This window comes from Neomonachus schauinslandi, chromosome 2 (genome assembly GCF_002201575.2).
Source record: "Neomonachus schauinslandi chromosome 2, ASM220157v2, whole genome shotgun sequence".
In the NCBI taxonomy this organism is placed as follows: Eukaryota; Metazoa; Chordata; class Mammalia; order Carnivora; family Phocidae; genus Neomonachus; species Neomonachus schauinslandi.
In genome coordinates, this window is record NC_058404.1 from 104,780,810 (window position 1) to 104,804,246 (window position 23,437).

Consider the following 23,437-nt stretch of genomic DNA (forward strand, 5'->3'; position numbering starts at 1 on the left):
TCTCTGGTTTCTGATAATTTAACCCTTTCAGGTTAAGAGAAAAATGGACAGTTAAATAGTGCTTGTTTATTTAATCAAGGCAGCCAACTGAAGCAAACAATTCAAGCCAAAAATTCACTTCATTTTTTGTAGGAAAGTATAGTTTTAAATTACAACTGACCCTCTGTTAGGAGAAATGCATGGATTTCCACAGGGAAAAACTGAGCACTGAGGACAAAGTCTCGAGTTCACGAGCACTGTAATCACACATCAGGATCACAGAACTCGCATTTTAAAATCTGATATAATTTATTGCACATTATTTCACATTCTACTGCTTTGCTTACTTTTTGTTGGTTTGTGGTTACTTGCATACATCAGTAAAGTTTCAGAAAAACTATAATTATAGAAGGACAATTATTTAATGCAGGAAGGATAAACCATTGCATTGGCGGATTGGAAGACATTTTTTAAAGTTCTTATATTATCAATTTAATTATGCATTTCTATGTAGTAATACTCATTCTATGAGTAATGTCTAACATTCTTGCCAAGAATAGTTTGAAAGGACTTTGTTAAAAGTATGTCAGCTAAATCCCTATGGGTATATCACTGCTAATGGTGTCGTTCACACGTTGTGAAACATACAACTCCATATTTAATTCTGCCCCCAAATTAGGTCATTGCAAAATACCGTTATTAAAACTGCAAATTGCGGGATAAGGAGATGGAGATGAGAACAAAGCAAAAGGAAGACACCAATTCCTTTTTGTAAAGCATGATTGGGATAGGACAAAATAGAGTAGGAAAGCTGAGCCCTTTGAAACGGACACTTTTTTGTGGGGTGTGTGTTAATTCCATTTAAATATAAATGACTAATAAAACTTGGGCTAACCAGTCTGCTCTGTACTATCCCCGGGTAGCGTCTATGCTCTCTAACCTAATTGTACAGAGGTTCCCTTGTCTTCTGACTTCATACACAAACCATGATGATTATTTCAGTTTTACCTTTTCCTTTTCCCAGAAAATCTTGTTCCAGTCATAAAAAGGGAATGTTTGATGCAAAGACGCCTAATTTATAATTATTTGTGGTTATTAACAACATAGTAATTACGGAAATGCCTTTGTTGGAAGTTACCCACCAGGAGCCGCAAATCCGTGGCACACACCCCCGGGCTGCCTGGGCTCGGAGGAAGGTCGATCCCTGCACCTTCCAGACCCAAGCCCTGGGGAGGAAAGCGAGGCCGGACGGTCACTGTTCACTCAGACCTGAGAAAAGTCGCCAGGGTAGCAGCACCTCTTACTTTTGGTGGAAGGTTCCCCTAACTCCAGCTTTCAGGACTTGGGATGGGCGCACACATCGCGACTCTCCCTTTCTTACTGTGGGGCACTCTGCGAACACACCCACAGTCACCTCTGCGCGCTCCCCTGGAACCCGCTCAGCACACAGCGCACCCCAGCGGCGGAGTGGCCTCCTTCCAGCGGTGGCCACTTAGCTTCCGGAGAGCTCGCCAGTTGCCTCCGCCGCCGCCTTGGAATCTGGGGACCCGACAGACGGCGAGACCCAGTCTCCGCCCGACCCCAGGGAGAACGCGCGGCTGCTGCGCCTGCCCCACCCGCCACACCTGGGAGCGGTGATCACCAGGAGAGGTGGGGCGTGGCAAGAGGCTGGCCGGGTGCCGGAGCAGCTTCGCCAAAAGCCAGCCGGACCGGAGCAAGGCGGAGGGGGAGGGTCTCGGGGCAGAGTCCGGCTCCTCCGAGGGAGAGACCCCAGCTGGGGTGGAAAACGGCACAAACCAGCTGCACAGACGCTGGGCGCGGATCATGGAGCGGGCCAGCCCCGGCTCCGGGGAGTCGAAGCTGCAGCGGGACCAGGATTCCGTGGAAGCCTGGCTGGATGATCACTGGGACTTTACCTTCTCTTACTTTGTTAGGAAAGCCACCAGGTAAGAAGAGGACCCCTGGAAGACCCACCCGGGGCGCTGAGAGTGACCTGGGGGCTCATCTCTCTCCCTTACTGAATTTTCCTCTTCCTTTACCATTAAACGACCTCGGTTCCCAGGCCCTTTGCTTTTGAAGTAGGTCTTTGGTCCTGTTAGGGTGTAGAGACCTCGACTTTATGGCTAGTACAGTCGAAAAGCCCAAGCGTGGGATTCGATCCAACTTGCTCAAAAAGTTCAATGCAAAAATGTACATGCGGACCGCCCCCCCCCCCCCCACACACACACACACAGCCCGGCTGCCCCGGTATTCCCTGAGAGCAAGATTATTTACATACATCCGCGCTCACGGGCCTTCCCCCAGCCCTTCTTTAGCCTCCTAGTCCCCCTAAATCTCCTTAGCGAAACCAAAACAGTTTTTGAGCCCCTTCCCTGCGGCTCCGGAAGCACCATTTCCAACTCGGTCCCAGCAGCTCCGCTCCTCCCCCGTCCCCCCTCGCCCTGGCCCTTGGCGGGGCGGGGAAGTCGGGGTAGGGGCGAGACCACGAGGAGCCCAAAGGCAGCAACATGCCGGAATCTTCCCAGAGTAAGTGCTGTCGCCTTTTGCCCCTTTCCAGTCCCTTGCTTGGCCCGGCGCTTCCTTTCACTCTCTCTTGCTCCCAAGGCGGCGCCGCTGAAAGGGCTCCGCAGAGGGGTTCGCGGCGCGCACACAAAGGGCGCTGGGGAGGCGCGGCGGGAGCCGACAGAGGGGGGCTGACGGGTCCCGCGCGGCCCCAGCCGACCCCAGAGGCCAGCTCTTCCTGGTCGAGAGCCAAGCGCCGGGGCGGCCGCTGCCGAGGGCGGGGAGGAGGGCGCCCGCCCTTTGGGAGGTGGCTGCCCGGGGGGCAGTTGGGGCGCGCGTGGGAAACACTCCCGTAGAGTTGGGGAGGAATTGAGGTTGAAGCCGAGGAAGGAGGGGCTGGAGCAGAGAGTAGAGGCGGGCGGATGCCCTGAAGCCTGAGGAGTTGGTGAGAAGCCGCTGGCGCGGGCAAAGGCTTCTACACGCGGACTCAGACTGACTCCAGGACGCGCCTCTTTGGAGAAGAGTCCCGAACCCGCCGCCGCCGTCTCCAGGCAGCGGCCGTCGGGCAGCTGGCGCTGGCTGCCTTGGCCGCCAGGAAAGCGCACTCAAGGCGGTGATGGTGGAGCGGCCGGCCGAGGCACGGCGCTGGGCTCCCACCCGCCGGCGTTCGGCCTCCGCTCTGCCAGGCGCTCCCCGCCAGGGGGCGGCGCAGCGCGGAGCGAGCGGGCTGCGGCGGGCGGCGGCACGGTGGCGGGGTCGGTAAGGGAGCAGGCTTTGAGTCACCACCTCACCTGGGCACGTCGTCGCCCCCCGGCGCCTCCCGGAGTCCAGAGTCTGCGGAGGCCGCATGGTCTGCACTTCGACCTTCCTATGTTTGCTATGTTGCCCTTTGGAGACAAAACAAGGTAGTCCCTTCAGCATCCCCCCACTTGCCACTTTACCTTGGGGACGCGGGGCTGGGTGCTGGCTGGTGGCGCCCAGCGGGGGGCGGAGGGGCAGAGGGATGCTTCATTGAAAATGGACTGTCAGATATTTTTGTCTTCCTTTATTCTCTTACGGTGTATTACTTTGGGATTTTAGAAGGGGCTCTTTTTAAGGCAGTTTCTCCTAAACGAGTTTGTGTCGATTTCATCACTTTCGGGGGTTTTGGACAGAGGCGATAGCTTAGGGCAAATCTTATCTCTTCTGTTTAATTACTCCGCCCTCCTTTTAAAGTCCTCTTTCCCGCTTTGGTTGTCTTCCTTCAAAATCTGAATCTGGAGCAACCAGAGGATAAACCCTGAAAAGAAAAGTGGTTTCTTTTCAAAGGACAGTTTCCTGCGAGTTTGGGGTGAGGCACTAAGGCCATCTAGATCTGGAATTATTGATTGTTGTGGGCCCCCAGTTTTCAAAGGTCACCTGCTACTCCGAGGCCATCTGTCCCTAGTTTCCTTTCACCCTTGCACACTTCCACTTTTCTGCCCCCATTGAATGGGGAGTGGGCAGGAGAGCTGGGCTGATTTTTTTCAGTGTGTCAGGCTGTTCTTTGGAGATGTTCTGTAGGCAGATTATTAGTAGTTGAAAGAAAAAAGTGATTTGTCTTACAAATCAACATCAGTGTCCTCTTCTTTTTTTCCTTCTCTCCCTTTAAAGACAGAAACTTAGGATAGTTTGGTGATCTTTTTAAGTAGTCATACATAAGAACACTTCACTCAGAGCCTGCCAAATCTTTGAAAGTAACATTTTATTGGAAGTTAAATGGAAGGGGTTACATTTAATTTTCTTTTCACATTACTTTTTCTCCCAAGTAGCACAGGATTACAATCCTCATTTCTCAAAGTTACACTTTTCTGTGTAAAATTTAGATCATCTGAAACTCTATATAAAGACTTTTTTAGTTACGGTTTTTATATTATAGTTGATGTTGACAATAGGCTGACCACTTTCTATGACATGTATGTGTATATATATTCTTATATATTTCTAAGAGTTTATGTTGAGTAAAAGTTGGAAAACGAAAGTGTAAAATATTTAAGAGTAGTACAGGCCCTCATTAAGTATAAAGTGCTGAAAGTTGTCAGTTTAAAGAATATGATCTAAGAGCTTGTGTGTAGTCAGAGGTTCCTGTTTGGGCTTATATTTGGTGGCATTAACTAGAGATTTAAGATTGAGAGATTAGACAGTAGTTGATTATAAAGATTCCAAACTTCTAAACCCAGTGTGATTCATATGGTTGTGGTAAAAACTTATTGCAGACATTTTAACTTTATAGCTAGGATTTTTTTTTTTTCTTTTAACTAGAAGCTGTTACTTTGCTTTTATCCTTTTTGTTACACTCTGTAAGTGTAAAATGAGTACTGTATGTGATTCAGGACCCCATGAAACAGTTCTATAGAAACATTTAACATGTTTTTAAATTTAAAATAAATTTGGATTCACTTAGATTGGCCATCTGTGCCAGTAAACAGGCATGTTGATGGAACTACTTCCATGCATGACATTCATGCATGCTTTTTTATCCTATCCCCAAACTGAATGATCTGTACTCAGTAGTAGTCATTGAACAGAATGAAGGTTTCTGGCATCCCTAAATTCTCATTTAAATACCCGTGAATTTTGGTTGACCTTGAAAGCAGTTTGGCTGCTATATTACATTGTTTCCTATAACTATCTTCAAATACAGAGCTAAGCACCTAGTTAAAAGCTACAAGCTTGGAGCATAGATGCTTTTTAGTAATCACAGCCTGTTTATGTGAATTTGAGTGTCAGTTGAACAATTCATAACATAATCTATTGGCATAAAAATTAACTGGAGACTAGTAAACTACAACATACGGAAACTCCCACCCTCACCATTCTAGACAACTTTGCAGTTCTACCCGCCTGAGATACTGTGTTAATTAAGGTCTCTAATCTTCATGCATTTGCAAATGAAGGCTTCCGGGTGCTAATGCCACTTTAACAGCTGTTGTTATTCTTGACAGCATATTAAAATAATGTTACCTTTCATTAGTTACTAATCATTTCTGCCATTGTGGGTTATGTTTTAGATCATTTAGTATTGTAGGAGTAACGTGATTGACTTCTTATTGCTTTGTTTTGTACTAGGCAAAAGCTTGAGAATATTTGACATATAATGGAAAGAGGAGTTACTAATGAGGACCAGTTTTTATGACCGCTTGGATCAAAGTCCAGAAACAGAAGTTTTACACTTCCATGTAACTTTCTATGACTTTTTATTTGACACTGCAAAACTGTGCTGAATTAGTTGACATTCTGGGTCCTGTGTTTGAGACTTTTTTCTTTTCTCTTTTCTTTCTTTCATATTTTTTTCTTATCTCTAAAAGCTGTAACATTTTTATTTGCAAGATATTTATATTAAAATCAGATGATGGATATAAAATAAATATTGCCATCCACTTTTTAAAAATACTGTTTCTGTAATTACATAGGAATATAGTTTTCAATTTTCAAACATATTTGTTTGAAATATGTTTGTTAAGCATATTTTATTAAGCTGTCAGTAGTGTTGAAGATAATAAAACCCTGTGGTTATTGACTCAGTGTGACTTTAATATTATTTATAATATTTTTTGATGGTAATTCTGATGCAGTAATGACCTTTTCTTTTTGTATTGTTTATAAACAGGGTTCATATGGTCAGCTTTAAGCTGCTTTTCTAGTGCCCTGAAAAGTACTCATGTGTATCAGATTCTTTCCTCCTAAAAGAAGCTGTAGGAGCCCTTATAATGATGTTTCTCATTGCCCTTCTATCGCTAGTGTTCTCAGGGTTTCAAATTCAGATCCATTTTCGAGTCTGCAATGCAAGGTCATGATTCCTAACAATGTGGTAGAATTAATGCAGTGGCAATTATTCATAGATGCATATCTCAAAATAAATCTATTTGCTTAGCTAACAAAAACTTAAGTAGGCATATAGTACAATTCAGCAGCTTTTTTTCAGATCTGTGAAAATGGCTGATATTTTCATAAGATCATGTTTTCAACACCTCAAGGTGTACAATTTTTAGCATTTTGAATATGGTGTGCAACAAAATTTTCTTTTAAAGTAATTCCACCTAAATATTTAAATATTTAAAATATCTGAAACTGGCTTTTAAGTTTTATAGGTAAAGTGTGTACCTTCATCCTTATCTGATTACAGAGAATGTCTTTCTAAGATACTCCCCTTCCTTTAGATTTGAAACACAAATTAACTTAGAACTTTGCTTGAACTTCCTAATGCATTTTAATAATGCTCAGGAAAGATTTCTTCCCTAATTGAAAAGGCTACACAGAACAGTTTGGTGTTTATTAGTTTATCCCCCAAACATTTTTCAACCTAATAATTTATTAAACCTGTAATTGTTATGTTGAGTTAGATTTGTTCTTTGTTCTCAGAGCTGGTTGTAGGATGACAGCCTCTTCCTAGGATGAAAGCCTTTGGTAAGGACTGTAGGGCAATTAAATAAATCACTGAGTTGATTGATCGTGGAGGGTTGAAAAATGACTAATTTCTGAATTTAGGATGCAGGCTAGCTACTGACTTTGCAGGACTTCCTATGAAATTAGTTTAGCTGGACAGATGTAGATTCAGTTGACCAGTGTTTACAGCTGATTGATGTGGTCTTGGAGATATCTGTTATATCAGGTTCTCAGTAAGAAGTGGCTGTGAGCTACATACCTAGGAATAAAAATTGAAGAAAGTCTTTCCAACATGAGTCATTCATTTGATATTTAGCTCTGTAATCTTATTTCCTGACTTGGTATTCCCATTTAATTTGAATTATGTATATTTTTTTCATGATGTAAGTGCTTTATTCATTTTCTTTAATTGGTAGGAATTTATACTTAACTGCTAACCAAATGTTTAAGGCAGGTAAGGCAAACTGAGTGTTAAGTTCTTAAGAATTATTTTGATAGGGGGCATCTGCGTGGCTCAGTCGGTTAAGCGTCTGCCTCCGGCTCAGGTCATGATCTCAGGGTCCTGGGTTCAAACCCTGCATCTGGCTCCCTGCTCTGTGGGGAATCTGCTTCTCTCTCTGCCCCTTGAGTGCACTCCTTTGCTTTCTCTCAAATAAATAAAATATTTAATTTTGATATGTATTCTAAAAAACTTTTAAACAGCTCTTAAGGATATCTATTTATTATTTCTCTGGTTTGTAGTTTGTACTGAACATGCTTTTTGAAGTGTTATGTGCCATTGTTAGCTTCTGTATTCGTCAAGACTTTTCCCTTAATTGTGAATTTTAAAATCAACCTTTTGCAAATTATCTTCTCTGAATAATTTTATTAAATCTAAACTTGGGAGAAAAAAGATTCCCCCTCTAGTATCATATCCCTAGTGATAACTGTGAAAAATAGCAATCATTATTTCTACTCTCTGTTGAATACATATGCCAAGGTTGTAAGAAAAGATCCTGATCTTTTAAGCAGATGAAATAATTAAAACACACACACACACACACACACACGATTTTTGAATTTAGAGTTAGAGGGGATCATGTAATCCAGTGTTTCTCAGACTTAAGTAATGTTCCTCTGTTAAAGGAAGACATTCCTCTTCATCTCTAGTATATTAGTTAGAAGGTGTTTGGCCATAAGTAACATAAACCCTACTTGAATTCATACAAAATTGACTTATAAGAGATTGTTTGGTTTTGAAATTCAGCTGATCAAATATTGTCAAGATTCTGCTTGTCTCTTTATCTTTTTAATCTGGCCTTCCTTCAGTCCATCCATCCATCCGTCCGTTCTTCTTTCCTTCTTTCCTTCCTTCCTTCCATCCGTCCATCCACCCACGCATTCATCCACCCATCCATTTTTGGGCCCTGTGCTGTGTTGGCTTTATTCTGTATGCTTTCTTTATATGGTGGGAACTTTTTTTTTAAAAATTTTATTTATTTGACAGAGAAACAGTGAGAGAGGGAACACAAGAAGAGGGAGTGGGAAAGAGAGAATCAGGCTTCCCACCGAGCAGGGAGCCCGATGCGGGGCTCGATCCCAGGACCCCGGGATCATGACCTGAGCCGAAGGCAGACGCTTAACGACTGAGCCACCCAGGCGTCCCTGGCAGGTTTTTCAGGGCAACTTTCTGTGGGTCTTAAAATTCTGATGTTAGAGAAATACCTTGCTATTTGTGTCAGTCCTCTCAAAATTACCCTGGCCTTGCTTGGGTTATGTGTCTGCTCTGGACCAATCACTGTGTCCAGAAGAATAAGGTTCTCCAAGTACTTTGTTGGGGCAGGTAACCCATAATGTGAAATGCCTTTGGGGGAGAGGGAATTCCCAAAAGAAAATGATATAGACACACCCACAAGTTCCAGATATCTACCATACCTAGTGTTGGACTTCCTTTTATTTAATGTTAGTTAAATGTGGAATTCTTAAGAGTAGGTATAATTTAATCATAATTACAGCATTTTTCCAATTGTAATACCAAAATAAATTTGTAAGTTAACTATGAAATACGAATGGTACATCTCCAGCCAGATGCAATTTGACAGCACTTATTAAATCACCTTTGCAGAGTGAATATGGCCCTGGCTGCCCAGTAAAGGGTCTGGTGAGGTCAGCTCACCTTTGCTACAGTTGCACTAGTGATGATTCACTTCTCCCACTGGGTCTGCTCACTCACCAAGCTTTTATTCCGATAGCACAGCATACCAGCTTTTGGTTTGTAGTTGGTTTGAAAGCATCTTTGCATATTAAATTTGTCTCTTTTTAATTTTCTCTTTATCCTGGGGCCACTGAGCTGTAGTGTGATTGTAAACACAAACATAAACCTGCTAAAATTGCAGGACAGTGCGTGGTTTTAAGGTGGTCATCCAGTCTTTTATTCTTTCACCTTTTTGTTTCGTTTTGTTTTATTTTAATTATCATCAGTGTGAAAACGCAAAGTTAAGACATTTTCGTGGAAAAATTACAGATCTTCAAAACGTACTTGTTTGGGAGTCTCAGGCCTTCTCATACCTCAGATTGAAAAATGCCAATCTAGTGCAGTCTCCCCATATCTCAACTACAAAACAAATCAGTTTCATATTTACAGCATAGATGTCAGTCAGTTATTATGTTTTCTTTCAGATATAAGTATGTTTTCCTTTAAGGAACATTTTTCACACATGCGATTGTGAATGCATGGAAAATAACAGAACATGTCTCTTTCAACTCTCGGTCAAATTTGAACGTAAAACCATATGAAGCAATTTTGTATTTTATTTATGTTTGGTCCCAGTTAACTTCTCAGATGTTTTCATAGCTGGAGAAAACTTGGAAATAGTAAATAACTTTAGGCAGAGCATTCATTTCCTTTCCATGCCAGATCCAGGAGAAGTAATCACTGTAACCTCTGGGTAGAGATTATTCGAGGCTATCACTTGGAGGTGCTCCAAATCTCCCCAGTTTCATTTAATAGCCTATTATGGTATAGTCATCTTTTCTTCATCTAAGCCAGTGCCTCTCAAAAGGGATGCTATTGGGGTGCCTGGGTAGCCCAGTTCGTTACGTGTCCAGCTCTTGAATTCAGCTCAGGTCATGATCTCAGGGTGGTGAGATCGAGCCCCACGTCAGGCTCAATTCTGGGCATGGAGCCTGCTTAAGATTCTCTCTCTCCCTCTCCTTCTGCCCCTCCCCTGCCTCTCTCTCCCCTCCTCAAAAAGAAAAGGGGATGATGCTATTAGCATTTGGTGGTGACCTTTTTATGTTGTTGTGAGAGGCTGTTCAACACATTGCAGGATGTTTAACATCCCTGGGCCCCAGACATTAAATGCCAGAGCACCCCCATCATTATACCCCACATTTCCAAGTGCCCCCAAGGGCATATTACTACATACATACTGCTTGTGTTCTAATACTAAAAATATAGTATTTTGAACGATTTAATATTGTTTTATATTTCATAATAATCTGTTTAATATTGATTTCTACTGATGGTGGTTAAGGGCCCTAGGTAGGAAAAATCTTAGCTTCAACCCTAGAACTATCTCTTTAAAAGAGTATGACCTGGGGCACCTGGGTGGCTCAGTCATTAAGCATCTGCCTTCAGCTCAGGTCATGGTCCCAGGGTCCTGGGATCCAGCCCCACATTGGCTCCCTGCTCGGCAGGGGGCCTGCTTCTCCCTCCCCCACTCCCCCTGCTTGTGTTCCCTCTCTTGCTGTGTCTCTGTCAAATAAATAAAATCTTTAAAAAAAACAAAAAACAAAGAGTATGACCTTAGGTGCTTTATCTGCCTTCTCTGTAAAATGGAGGTAGCATTTACTTCATAGGGTTCTTAGGAAATTTAAAGGAGATAATGCATATTTCCTTCTCTTTTTTTAGAGTGAATTTCAGTAGTTTACTGTTGTACCTTGAGAATCATCAGCGGCTTAAATATTATCACAGATTTTGATAGTCATTCTTTTAATCTGGTAAATGGGAATTAGAACAAATGAACAGTGATTTTATAGATTTTAAGAGACTGTATTTTTTACATGAAAATTAATGATTTGAATAGAACCATTTATGGATTGTGTGAGGTACTGGAAAGGGAATTGGAATGGGAGCCTAGACCTCCCTGTGTTGTCCGCAGCTTTGGGATTGGCCCAAATTAATAACCCTGGGCTTTAAAAAGTGGGAGAAGGCAGAGAAATTCATTAGTGAGTTTAAAAATCTCTCAGCTCTAAGCATTCTTTTTTTTTTTTTTAATTTATTTGAGAGAGAGAGAGAGAGCACAAGCAGGGGGAGCTGCAGAGGGAAAGGGAGAAGCTGACTCCCTGCTGAGCAGGGAACCCAACACTGAGCTGATCCCAGACCCCCAGGATCTTGACCTCAGCCTCAGCGGAAGGCAGCTGTTTAACTGACTGAGCCACCCGGGCACCCCAGCTCTAAGCATTCTTGATTCTCACAAGGAGAACAGATTCTCAGATTCTCAGACTGAAGTTTCCTTCTTTAACTACTTTCCAAATATGAGTAGTGGATCCAGGTCAAATTATGCAAACAGTTTAACTACAACTATAAAACTAGGACCTTAAGAGCAGGAAAAATATCTAACATTTTATTTATTTTATGTGAGTTATTTTTGTGTTTTTCCTACTGATAATTTTAGCAGATTTCCATATGAGTTTTTAACCATCCCTTTTCAGACAGGAAATTAGTACACTTTTCCTATTTCTGGTTTTAAAGTGATTAATTAATTCACAGGACAACGAAAAAAAGCACTGGAGAGAAAGAAAAAAGGATGACGTTTTAACAGTAAACTTAAAAACATGAGAATGCATTGTGTTTTGTGCATTACTCAGGGCCTGCAACTTTTTACTCTATTTTATCTGAGGCACTGTGCAAATCTCCCCAAATGTTACTACTCCAGGACTTGCTGCATAGCCCTCCAGGAAGGCTAGGCTTCAGCCTACTAAGAGAATTTCCTCAATTGAGCCACTTAGGGTAGGAACTAAAACAGACCAATTTAGTCTCCAAATCTGTAGCAGAGTGTTAAAGTATTATTTTGTCTAGTATTAAAACCATACTCCAGTTTAGAATTATGATTATTATGAAATATTGCTGTGGTTTTCATTATAGGTAATTAGTTATATATTTTCTCACATTTGTTGTCAGTTTTATTTTATCTTTGATATTTTGACAAAAAAAAATCATCCCCAAATCTCTAATTTATTTTTGTAAAAAATTAATTTTTAAGTAGTGATAGAAAAACAAGTTATGTTCTTGCATTTATTTTTCTCAACTAAATGTTCAGCTCTTTATTTTTATATATTATTCAGAAAATTATGTCATGTAAGTGTAGTTATTAGTCTAGGGAGTCTTAATGTTTTTTCAGTTCTAATTTGAGAAAATACATTAAACCAACTATTTTTTTCATATAAGTGTTTCTGTAGAGACATTGGTGCTTTTAAACTAGGAGCTTTAAGAAGAAACAGTGGCTAGGGCGCCTGGGTGGCTCAGTTGGTTAAGCGACTGCCTTCGGCTCAGGTCGTGATCCTGGAGTCCCGGGATCGAGTCCTGCATCAGGCTCCCTGCTCGGCGGGGAGTCTGCTTCTCCCTCTCCCGCTCCCCCCTCTTGTGCTCTTTCTCTCTCTCACTCTCTCTCTCAAATAAATAAATAAAATCTTAAAAAAAAAAAAAAGAAACAGTGGGTAACATCTAGTTATACTGTACAAGCCTATTGAATAAATTATTTTTATTTTTACAAAAAATCGCTTTTGGGGGCACCTGGGTGGCTCAGTCGGTTAAGCGTCTGCCTTCGGCTCAGGTCACGATCCCAGAGTCCTGGGATCGAGTCCCACGTCGAGCTCCCTACTCGGCAGAGACCCTGCTTCTCCCTCTCCCTCTGCCTGCTGCTCTGCCTACTTGCGCTCTCTCTCTTATCTCTGTTAAGTAAATAAATAAAAATCTTTTTAAAAAAATTAAAAAGAATCACTTTTGAAGATACACTCAATTTAATAATGTTTGATTATCTCAAAAATAATAACTATCATGTATTAAACATTATATTAGACATAGAGTGTGTGTGTCCCAAATTCTATGCTGTCACTTTATATACATTGTTTCCTTTAATTTTTTAAAAAGATTTATTTATTTATTTATTTATTTATTTATTTATTAGAGAGAGAGAGTGTGTGTGTGTGCACGGGCAGGGGGAGGGGCAGAGGGAAAGGGGGAGAGAGAGAGAGAATCCTCCAACAGATTCCCGGCTGAGCATGGAGCCCAACACAGGGTTCAACCGATCCCTGAGATCATGACCTGAGCCGAAATCGAGAGTCAGCTGCTTAATGGACTGAGCCACCCAGGCGCCCTTCCTTTAATTTTCTTAAGAACCCGAGGAAGGTTTGTCATTATCTCCATTTTATGGAGAGAGTGAATAATGTACCTAAGGTTTTACTGTTAGAAAAAAAGTAGCTCTGGGGTTGAAGCCTAAGTCTGTCCCACCTAGGGCCCTTACCCACCAGGCTCCACTGAAGTTTAGTGTCAGCGGTAAAAGAAGCAAAGCAAAGGCTCATAGATTTAATGTCATGTGGACTCCAGGAAAATGTTCAGGTTCCTCCTAGGGCCATTTAATGTGCATGCACATTACTAAACGATGTGCCTAGAGACTTTGCCCAAGCGGGTTTAGTTTCCATATATAATTTTAGAGTATAAAAAGTGGGAACTCTCAAATGACATTTTAAAATAGAATGGCTGAATATTTGGGTACTAGGCCATCACAATTATATTTTTAGTATTAGAACACAAATACCGTAAGTACAGTATATTTTCAAAGAATTTTTATCCTTTGTTACATTATTTTAGGCAAGAGTACAAAACACATTAAACTTAGTTGCTCCACAATTAGGTTTCATCTAATTGTATTTTTAACTTATGACAGTTGCTGTATTTATATCACAATTTTACTTTGCCTTGTAAATTTTTCTTCTTTTTTCCTTAGTTTTCTAGGTGGCAAGAAATATTGTATAAAACCTAGACAAAGTGTTTTAATCATTTTTCCCTTTCAAGACATCTGGAATATTAAATACATATTTTAAGGCAGTTCTGTCTTTTTCAAGATTCATTTCCTAAGATGAATGAGCACTTCAACTCCGCTGCATGGAGTCGTTATGGACCCACATGTCTGTGTGTGTCTGTGTGTCTTTTGCTAACCATATTTGAAATACTATGCAAGAGTTTACATCCCTCTGTCCTGTCAATAAGTTATGCATTTCCTATTTAATATTTTTAGATAGAAGGCATTTGGAGGAAGCTGTGACATGTCTAGATTAGTGGAAAATTTCTAGAACACAAACTATAAATTGTAGTTTTCTTTCCTGTGATAGGTTTCTAATAATCTTGAGTGAAAATGAAAAATTGGAAAAGGAGGAAAAGTTTTGATTCTTAACAGAGTATGTGCCTTACAGTTACCTTTCATTTTTTCAATGAGGATTACTAATCAACTTAATAATATTTTTAGAAAGAAGATGAAGTGTACCCAATATACAAACTTATATCTATTTAAATATCCATAAAAAAAGTATTACTAGGTTTGAACCATTAATTTAAATCATTAAGTTAGTTGACTGTATCATTTTAAGAATGATACACTTTTCATCTACTTAAAAAATATAGGTACACAGGGCTCTGCCATGTTGATAATTTTGAGGAAATAAACTCTGTTACAACCATTGTAAAAAATGACAATTCACCTTCTAAGTTTTCTCCCCACCCCAAATTTTTTTTATCTTTTTTATCATTCACGAATGAATGAACTTGATCATCCCTCTGTGTATTCCTAAAGATGCAAAATGTCCAACTAGGAATATCCAGCTCAGCCTTTTCCTGCAGCAGCTGCTAAAACCTGGCTTCCTGGCCTTTTGGGTGCATGCACTCATTTAATTTTGTAGGGCACTCCACCTACTTTGTGACACCATTTTGAAGAGTACAGTGCTGGTAGTGTTATAAAGAACCTCAGTAAAATCAAAATGTGTTAAACATTATTCTTCATGACACGGACTTTTAAATCAAATTGCCATTGCATGAGCAGTTGGGGTGCAAGAGTCTTCCCTAAAGTAGAATATTAAGATAATAAGCTTCTGATCGGATTCATTAATATTTAAAAAGATTTGAAATTTAAAATTCAGGTCACATTTATGACAACTCATGGCAAGTTTTTGACAACTGCCATTTGGCTTTATTTCCTTTCATCTAATTAATATCAGTCTTCTGGGCTCTTTACTTGCTCAGTGTGGGAAAGAGTCCCGTTGTGAGCCTGAGCAGAATCTAAGGTATATACAAGTTTGACAGCACAGATGATATTCACATTATGTTACCTGAGAGGAATAACTCCCAGCATTGATGTTGGTACCCTCCAGGGTTTCTCTAGTTATTTTAAGACATACTGTGAAAGTTAAAAACAAACACAAAACGATATTTAATTTACCCATTTAAAAAAAGCGTATAATACAACTCATTTACGAGGTAAGAAATTGTTTGTGTCATAAAATAAGGAAGGATATAAGTGACTGGGAGGATCATAAAGCAGATTTTGGTAAAGAGAGAAGGAATGATTTGGATGGGATGTTAAACATCAGGATCTTGTCATCGAATATAAATTCTTGGCACCAATTTTCACTGCATTTTCCTTGGTCGTGGCTTGATTTCAAGTGTCTAGGGCCTGTTAGCTTTTGTTAACAGCCTTGTAAAATGAAGTCAACTGAAAAACTTCAAGAGGGCCGCCCTGGTTTTGATTGCTCCCAGCTTTGCCGGGCAGTTAGCAAGGACATGCTTATCCACGAAAGCAGAGGCCCTAACTTATTAGTGCTTGTAACACAGGGTCAGAATACGTTGCAGAACTTGTGTCTCTTTCCTTCTTTTTGCTCAGATGGTTAGGCTGCAACTTGTCTAGAGTTATGATAGAACTCATCTTTTTGGAGGAGGGAAAACTTCATGGGATTCTATCAAGAATGGCATTCTGCAGTATCTGCTTTGGCCAAGGGCTTTGAGCCATCAGGATGCCTGTAGCCAGCCTGTTTCCAGACCCTGTTAGCCCACTCAGCCTGGGGGTTTGTACACCAGGAACACCTTTTCCCCCTCATCCTTTGTCTGATTCTTAGAACTTTATGAAGAAATGAACAGCCACCGCTTCCTACCCCAGCCCTGCATCTCCATTGGAATGAGTGCTAAGGGTACAGGAGATAGCGAAATCTTCAAAATATGGAGGAGAGTTTGAAATGCTTTTACAAGCATTTTCTAATTTGACTCCTGTATCTGCCCTGAGCAGTGAGTGAAGGAGTAAGGAGGTCCTTCTCCCATTTAAAAAAGAGGAAGCGAGGGGCAAAAGGACATTGAGCTGACTGACCTAATGATCACCCAATGGCCTGTTGAGAAAGTCATCCTTTGGGGGGGGGGGGGGTGCGGTCTTCAGGCCTTTTAATACAGCTGCCTGTGTTTACAACTGAAAGACTGGAAATCCAGAGAAATTTTAAGTGGTTCAGCCTCACATCTGTGTAGTCTTATAGCTGAAACTAGCATTACCTTCTGATGGCCTGTTTGGTATTATACCCTGCTGAAGACAACACCTTGCACTTCATCAAGAAGTCAGAACAGGTGGCATTTTCCCTGTTTTATAGAAGATGAAGTCGAAACTCAGGAAGAAATTGTTTGCTACTGGTCATACAATTCATTAGTAGCAAATGCTTAGATTAGATTAGAATTTAGGACTCCCCAAAACTTAGCCCCTTGATGCTTTGTAGTCCCAAGGATTTTTAGCAGTTAGTCAGTCTCTCTTTTATGAGTCAATTATAATTTGTTTATTCTCTATTAAATGCATGATGTGGTTTTGAGAGTAAAATCAAAGAACTTGGTTTACAGAGGAATTTTATACTGTAAATTATTAATCTGTACGCTTTCCAAAAGTTCGGTTATTATACACAGGATCACAGTGTGGTAGTCCTTTGTGCTCTTTTGATGATAAAATTCGAGTTAGTGCTTTGATAGCCTGGAACTCATTAGTATGCGATATAGAACCTACCTTTTCTTTGTTGTCTGTCTGCCAACAATTTCAGTTGGGGAAAAGAATATAGAATGAGTGGTGTAGTCAGAGGAAATACAGGATACCCAGTTAAATTTGAATTTCAGATACCACTCAGACTAAAAAATTATTCATTGTTTATCTGAAATGCAATTTTAACTGGGTGTTCTGTATTTTTATTTGCTAAATCTAGCAACCCTAAAGAATGACTCTTCTCTTGAACATATTCATGATACATTTTTTTTTCAATGCATTGGGTTTTTTTATAAAACACGACCTGGTTTCAGAGAAACAGACATGGGATTCGGTCAGATTTTTTTCAGGACACTACCCTTAAGAATCTTTATCCTCCGAGTCCTTTGAGACAGTTTTTACCTCAGTGGCTTAATGTGCCATCTTTTTATGATCTGAGTGCAAAAAATTAAGTTAGAGGATGTGTTACTGTAAGTGATCTTACTCTCTCCATGCCTTGGATGCTTGAATTTGAGTTTGACTCTTTTCGTATGCAGCTAGAAGTTTACAGAGTGCCTCCTTTGTGATAAGCATTGATGTTCTGGGAACGTTTATATTCTTACAGGCCGTAAGACTTGGAAAAGGAGACCTGGATTTGACTCCTGATATTGCTACCAAATAGAATGTCTTTGGTTCAGCCATTTTAATTTAGCTTCATAATTTAGAAAGCAGGATTGTCAATGCCTGCCTTACCAGGTTTAAATAAAATGGTGCCCCCCCGTTTTTTCCCAGTATCATTCATATAAGTACTTTTCAAAATCCCACAAAATCAAGGAAGAGAAGTGAAAATAGAGATCCGATCCTAGCCACAGGAGTGATTTGTCCAGTCAGAATTACCATCTAGGTTTCTTGAATCCCATCTGGTACTTTTTACCCTGATATCTGACATGTTCACAGTCATCTTTTCCATCTTTATTCATTTGTGTGCATTTACATTTAATTTCTTATAATGGCAAAATCCAATATGTATATAAGTTAACTCCTGAACACAACATAAACTTCAATTCTGGAGGAGTGGTCACTGGATGGTTTGCTTGGGGAGCTCAGTACTCTCTGGCTGGTGCTCAGCATAGTGCCCGACACACTCAGATCTTTGCCTTAGGAGAATAACTCATTTTATTAAAAAAAAGGATATTTAAGCATGAATCCAATTAAAATGGAAAAAAAAATCAGTGGAAAGGATTTGATTGGAACTATATCTGGAAAATGGAACCACAGATTATGACAGTAAATTAATCTTGTCTTAGATTTAATAAAATTTATATTATGATGAAAATTCCATGCTAAATTTTAGAGTAAACAATTTTTAACAAAACATAATCAATTAACTTCTCCATGTTTGACTTTTACAACAGGGTTAGAGAGTCTTCTTTGTTTTTCTTCAAAAAACAGTTTTTCAAATTAATATTTTGAATGTTTCATCAGTTTTTTCAAGGACATTTCTTAGTCTTGAATATAATTATTTAAATAAAATTCTCTTTTCAAGTATCTGTTATGTCATTTTCCTTGTTGATTCTTTCTTGATTTTGTTACCTGGTCTTTAATTGGGCATAGCCCTTAATTGTCAGTGGCATTGTGTAATATTGTAATTGTCATGTAATGTAATATAGTTGTAAAAAAATAGTATTGTAATGGTTCTCCAACATTACTTTGCTCTACTTCTAGAAATTCTGTATCTTATATAAGAATTTGAATTTTGATTTGCAGGTAATATATTTGTATAGGGACTGAAATATTAAAAGATTATTGGGAGAGGATTGATAGTCTTAAGAGGAAAGGCCCACTTCATATAGCCACCTAGGTCATACACTGCAAAACTTCAAGGGATGTGTGAAGAGAGAGAGGTGTGAGAAATGATTTAATTTTATTTGTGGGTTGATATTATGATAACGTATGTTTTCCTGCATAAACATATAACTATAGGGACTCAGATAATCAATAATGTGGTCATGAGAAACCCCTTCCCCTATGACTGGTGGTTAATAAAAATTGTTGATTGAATGAGTAAATGTACAAGATCTGCTTTTCCTGTATAATTTAATATTAAGTTCATCTCACCAAGAAAGTAACTAGAAAAAAAAAAAAACTTGAGACAAATACAGTAATAAAAAACATATAACAAAGAATTTTTAAGCACTGGCTCTATTTAAGATAATATAGTAGGCCCTGCAGGTTATGTGAGGATAAATTAACCATAGTCAGTTATGAGGCTTACATCCAAGAGGTAAAAAATATTAATAGTTAAACGACAGTGTTGATTCTCTGTAACAAATATACCAGCATTCATATATTCAAAGACTATTGTCCCTTTTGGCGTAATTTAGGAGCCTTACTTCTTGATCCATTCACTTCACTCAAGAATTATTTATTGTAGACAGACTATGAGACAGGCATTTTCCAAGACAGACAAGTAGCTCTGATGAAATTTACATCTGGTTGGAGGAGACAGACAATAAAACAACAGATTAACAAACAAGAAAAATATCCAGTAATAAGAATTTAGGTGCTGGGAGGTGAGAACGTCATGTGTCAGAGGCCCCTCTAGGTGGCATGACCAGAGAAGACCTGTCTGAGTGGAGGATGTAGAAGCTGTGATCAACCAGACATAGGTGAGGTGAGAACATTCCAGACTGGGGGCAGGTAGAGCTTGGGGGGCTTGAGGAGCACCAGGGAGGCCAGCCTGGGCAAGTGGAACTGTGGTAGGGGATTAAAAGAGTTTGGGTTTTGTTCTCTATTCACTGAGAAGCCAAGTAGGATAATTACGATGTGAAGATATACTTTATTTAAAGATTCCTCTGGCTGCTGTGGGGAGACTGGATTGAAAGGGGGCAAGTATAATACAGAGAGACCAGTGGGGCGCTGTGGCCATAGTGGAACTGGACCAGGATGTAATGCAAGAGGTAGAAATGAACAGATTGGGATATAAGGTTTGGGGAGTCACACTGACAGGACTTGGCTTAGATGTGAGATTTGAAGGTAACAGAAATTTAGAGTAATTCCTAGATGTTGGTTTGAGTAACTAGGGAGGTGATGGTGCTCTTTATTAATATGAAGAAAGCTGGCAGGGAGTGAGATTGGAGTAAGATGATGGGTAGGGCGTTAGGAATTCTGTTTTCACCATTTTAAGTTGCCTTAAGTTCTTTAGATATCCTCATGGATTTGTCAGGTAGATATTTTGATTAAAAAACAGTTGATCACCACTTTCCAATAAGAAGATAAGAAATAAATTGGACTAAATTTTAGGATGGTAGCTGAAATAATTCAAATGCCTATTTTTATGTTGATTTAACAATTTAAGTTACATGTACATATCTTTAAATCACATAAAGTATGTTAATTTAGATATAGTGCTTTTTGCCTGTCTACATTTTACAAAACAATTTTATTTGGAAACTTCTTGTACATTTTTGACAGCTTCACATGCATTTTTTAAATCAATGTCTTTGGCACCGCTACTGCAATTTTGGGGGGTTATGTAAGTGTTTCTTCTTAAAGGATCTTTGAAAGGCTTTTTATAACTGTATCCAACACTTGAAATTCTGAGGTCGTCCTGGTAATATCTGTTATTATTTTTTTTTTTACCCATTCCATTCTAGACTGGCACTATTTCAGAGTAATAGATATTTACCAAATAATACATTGTTGTTCAAAACAAAATAACCAAGGGAATATCTCAAAAATGGAAGACTTAGTAGAGATTCAGAAATAAGTCAGCCTTTTCTTTTTCCCTCTGTATTCTTCTTTTTTCACTTAATAAATTATGGAAATTATTCACAGTGGTACATACAACCATTTCTCAAGGACCACCCTACTATTCCATTGTATAAATGTATCATTATGTATTTAACCAGCCTTCCAGTGGTGGTAGGGGTAGCTTGTTATCTTTGCTATAACAAATAGGGCTACGGGAAATATGCTGGCACTAATTTTGCCACATGTGTAGAATCTCTGGAACAAAGGATAAATGCATTTTAAAATTTGTTAGATATTGCCTGTTTACCTCCAACGAGGTGGTAATTTTTACTACAGCCAAGAAGATTGAAGAGTAGTATACCAACACCCTCCAAAATAGTGCATTGTCAAACTTTTTTTGTCCTGGCCTTTTAGTGAAAATAATCAATATGTCATTGGAGAGTGGGGATTGCATTGCTTTTATTATGAACAAATTCTTTTATTTATTTATTTTTTTTTTAAAGATTTTATTTATTTTTATTTGAGAGAGAGAGAATGAGAGAGAGGGAGTACATGAGAGGGGGGAGGGTCAGAGGGAGAAGCAGACTCCCCGCTGAGCAGGGAGCCCGATGCGGGACTCCATCCAGGGACTCCAGGATCATGACCTGAGCCGAAGGCAGTCGCTTAACCAACTGAGCCACCCAGGCGCCCTATGAGCAAATTCTTTTAAATATCTTCAATGATAGCAAGTTTTTGTCTTTTGAAGGTGAATTTGAGTTTTGGGGAAAGTCAAATCTTATGCATATGAGATTAAGTTAACTGTTACTCTAGGGTTTTTTTTTTTTAATGTTTTTGTGGGTTTTTTGTTTTGTTTTGTTTTGTTTTGGGTTTTGTTTGTTAGTTTTGAGAGGAAGGCTAAGTGAAAAACAAGATCTAACTTTGAGAGAAAACGAATATCCTTATTTACCTTATGAATTTTCTTAGAAATTAGTTTCAAAAGAAGAGCTCCAAAAATGTCTGAAGTAATGGTACTATCAATTGGTATAAGTTTACAATTTTGCAAGGGGAATCATTTGAATTGAACAATCCTTCTGATGTGTATGATCTGATGTTTGTTTAAAAAAAATCACCCACCATGAAGCCTTTAACTCAAGTGGATTTCTTTAACAGAGAGGTACATTAAAAACAAATAATTTAAATTTTCTTGGACTAAATTTTTAAAATTAGGTATTGCTTACTTTTTAATTTTCTTCCTTTATACCAGGAGTTAGATAATCTAGAAGAAGAGATAATTTTTACCATTATTGAACAAGCGTTATTAGGATAATATTTACAGAAGTCTATAATCTTTCTACATACCAGATCAAATTGTTTGTATTTTCCCCTTTCTAAATCTAATCTGTATATAGCAATATAGATAGAATTATCTAAAATTAAGCATATTATTAGCTAGCCAAATTTAGATAAATATTTGTTTTAAATTTTCAAATATTTAACTTCAGAACAAGTTGTATGTTTTAGACAGTGATTCAATCTTTATATTTATGTTTTCCTAAGACTGTTGTCAAATCTAGTGTCTTTTATGCTAATGCAAACTGCTTTTGAGAGAAGCAGACTTGATGCTTTATGCATTGCAAATCAGATATCTGAAAATCTATGTGTATAGGCATCAGACTTGATTAAAATGTTCATTGAAGCAATTGTTCTTTACAGGTTTTCAAAATAAAACTCTTAAATAAACCACCTTGTTTTTATTTTCTATGAAAAGTTGAATAATTATCTAATCAGTTTGCCATGAGAGAATTTTTAGCAGCTCTCAGGGATAGCCCCTTTCTTTCTTAAATGTGTACTATGTCTGCATTCTGTTCTGCAGAGAAATGGTCAATGCCTGGTTCGCTGAGAGAGTCCACACCATCCCTGTGTGCAAGGAAGGCATCAGAGGCCACACAGAATCTTGCTCTTGCCCCTCGCAGCAGAGTCCCCGTGCAGATAGCAGTGCACCTGGAACACCAACCAGGAAAATCTCTGCCTCCGAATTTGACCGGCCTCTTAGACCCATTGTTGTCAAGGATTCTGAGGGCACTGTGAGCTTCCTCGCTGACTCAGAAAAGAGGGAACAGATGCCTCTAACCCCCCGAAGGTTTGATAATGATGAAGGGGACCAGTGCTCAAGACTCTTGGAATTAGTGAAAGATATTTCTAGTCATTTGGATGTCACAGCCTTATGTCACAAAATTTTCTTGCATATTCATGGACTTATCTCCGCCGATCGCTATTCGCTGTTTCTGGTCTGTGAGGACAGCTCCAATGACAAGTTTCTTATCAGCCGCCTGTTTGATGTTGCAGAAGGTTCAACGCTGGAAGAAGCTTCAAATAACTGTATCCGCCTAGAATGGAACAAAGGCATTGTGGGACATGTGGCAGCACTTGGTGAGCCCTTGAACATCAAAGATGCTTATGAGGTAAATAGGGAATCATTGAGACAGGGGAGCGGGGTGAGGAGGAGAGGGTGTGGAACATGGGACACCTGCTGTGAATGGGGGGGGTGGGTATTTCAAACTGAGATGTAATAGGATCACTGAGATGTAATTTGCATACTTACTTAAAACTGGTATGTGTGGTAAGAACTCTCCCTCTCTTACTTATTTTTTAAAAGATTTTATTTACTTATTTGAGAGAGAGAGAGAGAGAGCGTGAGTAGGGGGAAGGAGAGGGAGGGGGCAAGAATCTCAAGCTGACTCTGTGCTGAGCACAGAGCCCCACTCGGGGTTCAGTCCCACAACCCTGAGATCATGACCTGAGCC

The 23,437-nt window shown here is 39.6% G+C and overlaps 1 protein-coding gene across 2 annotated transcripts in view; it reads left to right on the forward strand.

The window, feature by feature from the left end:
- Window positions 1-1,513: 1,513 nt before the first annotated feature.
- The window catches only part of PDE5A (phosphodiesterase 5A), a 142,524-nt gene continuing 120,600 nt past the window's right edge, over window positions 1,514-23,437 (forward strand). Inside the window, exons 1-2 of one of the 2 annotated variants that reach the window (XM_021684518.1) lie at window positions 1,514-1,925; window positions 22,507-23,095. In XM_021684518.1, coding sequence (XP_021540193.1) covers window positions 1,804-1,925; window positions 22,507-23,095 — 711 coding nt within the window. In that variant the 5' untranslated portion in view covers window positions 1,514-1,803. Of the gene's footprint in view, window positions 1,926-2,458; window positions 2,506-22,506; window positions 23,096-23,437 lie in introns of those variants that run through there. The other variant, XM_021684519.1, reaches the window with a different exon arrangement.